The sequence below is a fragment of the Haemaphysalis longicornis genome, unplaced genomic scaffold (genome assembly GCF_048455015.1).
Source record: "Haemaphysalis longicornis isolate Haplotype H1 unplaced genomic scaffold, Haemaphysalis longicornis Haplotype H1 scaffold_1, whole genome shotgun sequence".
Classification (NCBI taxonomy): domain Eukaryota; kingdom Metazoa; phylum Arthropoda; class Arachnida; order Ixodida; family Ixodidae; genus Haemaphysalis; species Haemaphysalis longicornis.
In genome coordinates, this window is record NW_027526203.1 from 115,520,245 (window position 1) to 115,529,902 (window position 9,658).

The 9,658-nt window shown below is 45.5% G+C and overlaps 1 protein-coding gene across 1 annotated transcript; it reads left to right on the plus strand.

Moving 5' to 3' along the window:
• The first annotated feature begins 2,895 nt into the window (after positions 1-2,895).
• On the plus strand, positions 2,896-9,426 carry LOC144165601 (uncharacterized). Its single transcript, XM_077695470.1, has 3 exons — positions 2,896-3,146; positions 4,126-4,397; positions 9,296-9,426. Exons 1-3 carry the CDS (start codon positions 2,959-2,961, stop codon positions 9,400-9,402), a joined length of 567 nt encoding a protein of 188 aa, XP_077551596.1. The 5' UTR covers positions 2,896-2,958; the 3' UTR covers positions 9,403-9,426.
• The last annotated feature ends 232 nt before the right edge of the window (positions 9,427-9,658 follow it).

Consider the following 9,658-nt stretch of genomic DNA (forward strand, 5'->3'; position numbering starts at 1 on the left):
CTGGTACAGCCTGCTTGTAAATGGCACGGTACAACCCCCCCTCCACTCTATTTTTTTCCTGTTGCATCTCTTAGTCATAGTCATTTTCATAGTTTTGTTCTCACAGAGCGTTTGTCAACCCGGTGGTGTGCATGGCTAGACATAAAGGTGGATATGTTTCTTAGGCACGTTCTCTTTTGCGATATTGCTGTACCCGTTGACAACTGCATACAGATTTCTGGTGAATGGCGCCGTAGATTCCCCAGTGCACACCGGGGCGCACCGGTGCGCCTCTTCATCCTCGATCAACTGTGCTAGTGTGTACCATCCGTCCTCCATAAACCGGGCCACACCGTCGCGGGGCAGTTTTTGGCTGCCCCGCCGCACACTGAGGTAGTCGACGGGGCTCCGGGGTGCAATCACAAGATACATTGCGAACAACACTGGAGAAGCGGCTTCCTCCACCATCTGCTGCAGCGACGGTGGTGATGGCGCATCGGTGCACTTGTGTGAAGGTGGACGGAGCTGTATGTTGTTGCAGACAAGGATGACTTGCTTGCGAAACCATTGGGCAATGATGTGACGGGCTCCGCACGGAATCAACAACGGCCAGAGATTGTAAATGAAGTCGTGAACTTCGTGTACTGCAAAGAAGGCTGCATGAATTGCAAGCCAGTTGGAGATTTGCATCGGCTTCGTTCGATTGAATTGTCATGAACAGTCACTGGGGTGCCTAGACCATCAAGCGGAAGGGTGGACAGAAACAGGCACTTATATTATGGCTCTAACGAAGATGAGAAGCAGCTCGTATGTAGCTGTTTATTGGAAGCGGTGAAAGTGCATTGTTGCGCGTGTGTGACGGATATGGGTTTAATGTACACATAATCATTGCCCTTCAATAAATATCATTTTCTAGTAGCGCTGTGTCACGTACATTATGCTGCTGTATTGCCACTTGTGAACATTTTTATGCGTTGCTTTCTTAGCTTAAGAGATGGTGCTTGGGTAGAATTGCTCAGTTTGTCCTCGATCAACGCTCCGTGCCAGGTGCACACCGTCACTTGGCACTGTGTTTGCACCGGTTTTGGGGGCAACCCCGGTGCATGCTTATTGAGGACGTTATATGTTGACAACCGACCAAAACTAAAAAGCACCATTTATCATTTTCAGTGAAATTGACACCCCTTGTTCCTTCAGGGAAACGTTTTTAAGGACCTTACTGGAAGATGCACAAATTGAGTTCAAACAAGGGTTCATCCAGAATTTCGCTTTTGGGGGGTTGTCCAAATTCTCCTCATGGGGTGTTGGGGGGATTTTGAGTGGGGAGGGGGCATTGAAGAAATCCCTGTTTAAACTTTACAATGCTCCAATAGGAATTAGAGTATTTAAAAACAGCTGCTGATGGGACATGCTTAATCCATAAAAGCACTGGGGTGAATTAGCTACATAACAAGCTGGGGCTTTAGCATTTTTTTTTTTTTTAGTGAAACGTACCATGTACAGCCAAACTGTTCACTGTGAAGTATTTGTTTCTTTATAACAGCACGTTGCGCCGTATCCTCCAAAACAGTGTATGACAGACGCTAGTGTATGACAGACGCTAGACGTACACATTTGTGCCCTGACTGTCCACACTGTATTTTCCCTTTTTTTTTTTTTGTAAGTAACAGTCAGAAGCCCTACCAAACAACGATGTCAAGACATGCTTTGGCTCATACCAAGGCAAGCACAGTTTATTGCTGCAGCCTTGGTTGCTTTTCTTAAGCGACAAACTCAATCGGCTGTGCAGATGTATTTCAGGGCGTGTAGGCAGGGATTCTATCTTCTATTTTCACACGGGCCGCTGGGAGCGGCCTGTAACATTCTTTTCGCTCGTCGCTGCCGCACACTGTACCTGTTTGCTGTACCTATCACGGTTTTCGCGTCGTTCGTCGCTTCGGTTGCTTTCTTATGTTGCGCCTTGAGCTATCCCCACGTACAACTACCTCAGAGGTTTTCGCTGCTGTCAGCAGTCGTTTTACACAACAGGTTTGCTGTCATTAATTGTCGTATTAGCATGATGTGGCTTGTCTGCAAGATCGGTGCGTGACAAACAAGCGTTACCAAACTAGTGGCGTATTTCATTTCATTCGTGGCTACCGTCGCTTGCATGGAAGAGATCGGGGATGATCTGCGATAGCTTTGCTTGGGTCAAATAAGGGAGCTTTGGCTAAATCGCTTGTAACACTAGCATAGTCGGCCTTGTCAGCAAGATCGGATCTAGAGAAGCAAGCGCTATAACTGCCGAAATGTCTAAACTATAGTCAAAACAATACACACGCAACAATATCCGTTGACACCTCGATAATTATACTACATTCTTAACTTCACTCGAAACAATCTGCTAAAATAGTGCAGTGGTAGAATGCTCGCCTGGCGTTTTGATAGTCGTTAGTTCGAATCTCGGCGAAAACTTTTTTTGTTTTTTTTTTTGTTTGTGAGGAATTTAATAGCTTTTTTTTTTTTTACAAGGGTAAGCGCTTGTTCTTTACTTCCAATCACGTCAACGTTGGCGATTTGTTCCGTCTCTTTCTCTAAAAAAGGAAAAGAAACCGCCGAGAATTAACCGGAATAAAGGCCGTCAAAACTATCGAAACTACTTTAACATCATCAGTGTAAATATGTCAGGGTCTTTCATTACTATGTACTTCTGCGTATGAAAACCTCAATTCGAAGATATAAACTTGTTATAGCTTTCAGAAAGGGAAAGAGTATCGTCAAACGTAGAGGTGCTGCTTTCGTCACGACTTTCGTCAAACGTAGAGGTGCTGCTATTGCAGCCTGGCAACTATGTCTCACATTGTGTGTGCGTGGTGTGCGTTTGTGAGAATTCCGCGTTTGTGCTGTGCTATGCTGTGCTTCGAGTTGCTGGCGGGCATTTCTTCAGTTTTATCTGCAGATTTCCATTTGAAATCATACTTATAGAAGTTTTATTACGCGATGTCAGTCCTTCCAATCTACGCATGTGTTGAAAACACGGGCACTGGAAGAACGATCATCGCCGCCCGCCTCAAAAGACTGCGCGTCAAAAGTGGATGGCATTTCTTCCGAACAAAGTGTATTGGTGTTCGCAAAGTGAAGACAACAGTGAAGAAGGATTTTACGTTGGAAACATCGTTTCTGCTAGGGTAAGTAGGCATGTTTTATAAATCTGTACTTGTTTGGAACGGTTTCTGGTGTTTATGGGTCAGCGGTTCACTAAACCCCCATCTCATTTTCTCTGAAATCCTAGGGGGACTTGCGTACTTGCTGGGCGACCTGGATTTACCTGTCCACGGTTTCTGCGGCAGTCAGCATCAAATTACGCGTAAGCTAGACCTTAACTACGGCGCTCGTGCTATAGTAGAGGGCTGCTAATTATTTGACATAACGCGAGGTTCTTTAACACCTATGCGTTTTTGCGTTATGTGTCTACCAAAATCTGCGTTCGCGACTGCAGATCCCGTCGAAATTTCGCGTGAGCGGCACAACGCTGTGATCAGTACACACTCGTGAATGCCTGCGGTATACGATGAAGTAACGTGGACAGGAGGTGCCCTGGAAGTACATGCGAAAAAGCGGGCACTTGATTCCGTAGGAGCAGCTCGCGGGAACTGTGGGGCTCCATATTAGAGGCATCTGCATTGTTGTAAATTAGTGATGAAAGTTAAGCGAGTTGTCAACTTCCTAATATCCCGAAATTGCAGGCCATACAGAGACTAACAAGGAAACTGTAGGCTCGCACTCTACTCGATTTATATTGGAGAATCGAACTTGCAAAGACAAGCTAGGCAATGCAATAGAGGATCCTCAACAAGCACACACTAGTCCCTATTGAAAGCTATGGACCCAGATAAGCTGCTAGCATGCGTTCAATGCAAATTAGCGTAGCGGTAAGCTTTGGATATATCATGAATACCCCAATCGCATTACTAGCGTGTCTAATAAACACATCCTTAGTGTGACCTAAATTTCACTTTGGATGTTGCTGGAATGTTCTTATTATTGCCTTGAAGGTTAATGTCCTTAAGCGATTACAAATCCGCTTGGTGTAAGCATTTGATCTTTGCGTGGCCTTCTCTTGCATTTCAACTACTGTCTGTGCACTCACAGCTCGTGTACCTTCAGGTGCTGCTTCTGGCTGTCCTGGGTCGGCTGCCTGTCAGTCCAGTTCCAAAGGCTTCGCCAGGGCCTCCCCTGGCCAACCAACACTCCACCTGCTGGACCTAAGCTGCGGTCGGCCTTCCCTTGGTGCTCCATATGCTTCGCCACCAGGAAAAGCCATTCCTTCGTCTGTCACCTGGCACCAAGTCACTCGGCACACCCCTTCAAACGCACGTCATTTCCTCGGCCCCAGGCACTACTGCCATTCAGCGTACCCACCGATTATGTACTTGCAGGTTAGTTATTGCACGTTGTGCAAACTTCCATTGTCATGAAGTATACCTGTTAGCAGTGTTGTAGCCTCTGGTTACTGGAAACATTTTTGTTAAGCAGTGCTGTGCATTTTAAGCATGTTATTGCTTAGTGGGGATATTTAAGAGAATCTGGAGGTGCAGGAAGAGAAATCGAACTTTGTTTAAAGGGTTAATTCGCATGGAATCAAGCCACGCAATCCTTTTAAAATGTTTCTATATGGCGGAAATGAGTGTTTGACGGCCAGATAGGGGGGTCCCAAACACAACATGTTCGCTTGTGACTGTAAATTTCCACCTACGATTGGCGGTTAGCTGGCATTTCTTGCAGGTGGCGCTGTTGCAGCGAGCAGGTCCCTCTAGCTTGCGCAGAAAAGGCTTAGCATCGTCGCAGTTATTCAGTCACCACTTTACGAAGCTGAGCTGATGACGATTACCAGCGCAATCTTTCAGTGCACTATTTCCTGCTTTCATGCATTTGTAAACTGATTTCCAGCAATAGTCCCCCTCTGGCGGGCAGTGACAAGTTTTAACTGCTGCGGTTCATGCCATATCGCGTATACACTGCACATCGAGGTCCTTGTCGACCGTGCAGGCAGAGGCTTGCCGCGGTCACGCTTGTAGCGGCGATTCCACCTGCAGAGACTCTCCGTGTTTTTCGGTGTTATTCATACTTTGCAAACAATGAATTATATCCACAAACTCAGCTAAGCTCGTGTAACGGATGGCGACGATCGACATTTGTTCCTCCAAAGATAGCTGCGCTGTAGTGCCGTTCGGCGGAACCGCCGAAACATGCACTCGCATTTCCCCCATAGCTGGGAACGCTGATTAAGTGCAGATTTTAGGAAAGCCACCAAAAGCAACGCTGTAGTGTTCAGCACCAGCTTTGCCATGAAGGCTGCGTCAGAGTCGCAAAGTTACGTCAGAGTGTGTGAGAATGGCGACAAGGATTGACAGGTAAACAAGGAAAGAAGCGAAGACCTTTCTTGCACTTTTGTGCTACATTCGCTTTACGCAGAGGTGTTATATTTGGTATACGTTGTCGTGAACATGTTGTCTAGCAATTTTGTATTTGAAACAACTGCCTTCGGAAGCCTATTTAATGCCCCTTTAATTTAACGTCTGCTAATAACTGTACTTCTTTTGCCCCCATTAATTTTGGTGTCGTCCAAGGCAGTGTGCTTGGTCCTCTACGTTTTAAATCTATTTTTATCATCTTCCATGTTGCATATCTTCCCGTGCACATCTCTTCGCAGACGATGTTGCAGTTTATCACACAATCTCTTTCGACAACCACCATCAATGCTGTCAAACTGATTAAAGCACTTCTCTGGGCTAGTTCATATCACGCTTGGGTTAGATAAATGCGCTGCTTAGGCTTACGATACAAGGATGGAGACAAAGAAACACACAACGCAAATGGGTAAGTGCAAACAAGCAACTATTTGTTCTTTGGAACGCCTCCAACAGCTTTACAGAAAAGAGAAGAAACAAACACTAAATAAAGAACGAGGAGGGGGGGGGGGGGGTGGAGATTTAAGGCCAGAAATGAGACGACGAAATACAGAAATTTTGACTCTGAACTATTCAAGTGGAATGCGCAGAAGCCTAATCATCAGAACCTTCTGCGCACACCCGGATTTACAGGGGCCAAGGTGCATCTATTAAAAGGACAGTTTTGCAACAACCTTAAGACTATGACGCGTGCTCACGTATTCTCCGAATATGCCTGATCCCATGAAACTGAACTTCACAATTTTCCTTTTCTGCAGCTTGGGTGATCTGAACAAAACCTTGGTCTGCTCAAATAAAACCTTCTATCCACACACTTTGCAGTGTGCGGCCAAGTTTCCAGGCCCGCTCGTCCGCTCACCTGTGTAGCGGGTGCTCCCTGAGCCTGGTGTTTACGCACCTGCCTGGGTGTCCAATACAGCTTCTTTTGCAGTTCAAGGGGATGCGGTAGACAGTGCCAACTGAGCATTCAACAAATTTTGTTTTCTGCTTTGTGTCACACACTGATATTTTCGCGCTGTGTTTCCATCCTGATTAGCCCTCTTACAAAGCCCTTTAATTTGATGGGGGCTAAGAAAACGACTCCAGCTTCTCGCTTTGCTTTTAGCTTCTTTATCTTGTGTATGTACAGGCTAACTTTCTTTCTCTGCTGTTCTTTGGGCCCTTGCTTGGCTTTACCCCCTTCAGCACTTCTAGGCAGTGGACACAAGAACTTGCGTGGGAAACCCACTAGACCTTAAGCGTGCCCACTGTTACAGTTACAGGACTTTTTTTAGGGCTTGAAGGAAACAGCCTGCAGCAATGCTTCTCTTTACTAGCTTTTTGCCATACTTGAGCACTTTCACACTGCATTTGAGGGGTTACAGTTCAAACATGAGACACCTGACAGCGGTAGGCTGCGGTATTTAGACATTCAAATCCATGTTGGAGCATCCAACACGTGCGGGTCTTACCAAAGGGGGGGGGGAGGGAAGGGGGGGTACCTACGCTTCCCTTTGACTCTGGACATCCAAAGCTAGCAAAGAGAAGCATTGCTGCAGGCTGTTTCCTCCAAGCCCTAAAAAAAGTCCTTTAACACAAGTTAAAGAAGCTAAAAGCGTAGCGAGAAGCTGGAGTCGTTTTCTCGGCCCCCATCAAATTAAAGGGCTTTGTAAGAGGGTTAATCAGGATGGAAACACAGCGCGAAAATATCAGTGTGTGACACAAAGCAGAAAACAAAATTTGTTGAATGCTCAGTTGGCACTGTCTACCGCATCCCCTTGAACTGCAAAAAAAGCTGTATTGGACACCCAGGCAGGTGCTTAAACACCAGGCTCAGGGAGCACCCGCTACACAGGTGAGCGGACGAGCGGGCCTGGAAACTTGGCCGCACACTGCAAAGTGTGTGGATAGAAGGCTTTATTTGAGCAGACCAAGGTTTTGTTCAGATCACCCAAGCTGCAGAAAAGGAAAATTGTGAAGTCCAGTTTCATGGGATCAGGCACATTGGGAGAATACGTGAGCACGCGTCATAGTCTTAAGGTTGTTGCAAAACTGTCCTTTTATAAGATGCACCTTGGCCCCTGTAAATCCGGGTGTGCGCAGAAGGTTCTGATGATTAGGCTTCTGCGCATTCAACTTGAATAGTTCAGAGTCAAAATTTCTGTATTTCGTCGTCTCATTTCTGGCCTTAAATTTCCTCCTCCTCCTCCCCCCCCCCCCCCCCCCCCCGCCCTATTTTTTTAGTGTTTGTTTCTTCTCTTTTCTGTAAAGCTGTTGGAGGCGTTCCAAAGAATAAATAGTTGTTTGTTTGCACTTACCCATTTGCGTTGTGTGTTTCTTCGTGGTAAGAGCATTGCGTAATTGTTGCTCACAGAAGAACTGTACATTTGAGGCTAGAGGTGATGAATGAAGCATAACCTCTAGCTCCTGATGAACAACTCTTTCCACAATTTGATAAGGAGCTCCTTTTGTTGCCTTCACCATTTTTGTAATTCTTCTATTTCCCGTCTCAAAGGGAAAGACGGAGAAAGCCGATAACGGTCCTAAATTTTCCACACACTTTCCGAGATGCAACAACTGGTGCACGTTAAAGGTCATAAAACATTCTCCATACAGTCCTTCGGCTCTTGCCACGAACACTTGAAGCAGGTGTCCTAGAAGAACAATACATTTAGCTATAGATTGTAAGCTTTAACACGATCCGAATTTTCATGAGAAGGAGGGTCATATGCGATGCAATTCCTTTATTTTTGGGAGCTGTGACGAATTCCCAGCAATAGCTTCTAATTTTAAATGCAAAGTTATTTGATGTCTTCGAGACTGCAATGGTTTGTTTCAGCCACCATCTAGTGTCATCAAATACTCACTCAACTTAATCCAGCGAGAAGTCGCTGCAAACATTAGGCTCATATATCGGGCCCTTGCCTCTGATACATGTTGGTTTTGCCTCCCATTATTTCACTGTTGCGGTTTTTGTGAATTGCGTTATGGCCAAAGGGGCAGAGCTGGCCCAATAATACTAAGGAGATGAGAGGTGGTTATGAAATGCTCCATCACCGTTTCACTGTTTGTCACTCAAGCAGTGCAGGAAAGCCCAAGTGGAGAGAACTCGTTCGTAATTTTCAAATGGTTTTATTCGAACAAAATGGAAATTTGGGCGAGTTGGTACAAATTCATGATGAAATGTAACAGCGCAATAAACAACGAGGGACAGAGAAGCGCCCGTCTTGTGAATTTTCTTCTGTGTCCCTCATCGTTTATTGTTGTTACATTTCACTAGGTCTTATTCGGTTTGAGTTGAAATGAAATATTGCATTATTTGATTCAATTGTTATATTGTAGTTGCGAATTCTTGCACATTATTAAAGATCAGGGATAGGGGAAAAATAAACAATATTGTGAATGCACTGTTCTCACAACATAGCATCCACATAAACTCGTGAGGCAAGTGCCATGTCCAAGTGGTGGTCCGTGCTCAATAAAAGATGTGCTGGTATAGGCTTGCGCCTCGTACCTTAGCATCAGCCTGCAGCCATGCTGTGAGCTCAAGCTCATGAAGATTAAGGGAAACATGGCTTTTTTTAGGTGCCCCTCCCCACACCTTTCTCCACTGTGCTAGCACAATAATAAAGGACACATCTCCAAATGTGACGAATCTTGCATTTAAGTGTGGGCCAACGATGTTTGGTGGTCATAGCATTGTGTGTTAGCACAGCTTCTGCAGTTGTGAAGAGTAGCCTCATTTGACCATGGAAAGTCTTCACAGGTGGTACAACTAACTGAGCATGTATGTAATATCGCTTGATTAATGGGTGAGACACCAAAAGGTTCACGTGCACCCTCTAAACACATGTTCTCTGCTCCCTCTCTTTTTCCATTTTGTGCAGGTGCCCATGGTTACTTCATGAAACACCGGAACAGTGAAGCTACCACGGAGAAGCGGCTGAAAGCATTTAACGGATATGTGGCCAACCTGCTGCGGGACATGAAATAAAAGGGAAAAGGCAGCAGCTTCCAAGTATTCTGTTGCGTATTCTACTGTGCAAGGATCTAAGCACATTCACAGCACAATATCAACACCTGCGCATTTAACGCTTGTATGACACGCACACATCGAATACATATTGTCGCTCACCCCACCGAAATCTGTACGATAAACTCGAACGACATCGCTTGCAACGATCCGACTTGTATGATCCAACGTATACGATGAGCTACTACGATGAGCTTTTACGATATCTCAATGATAT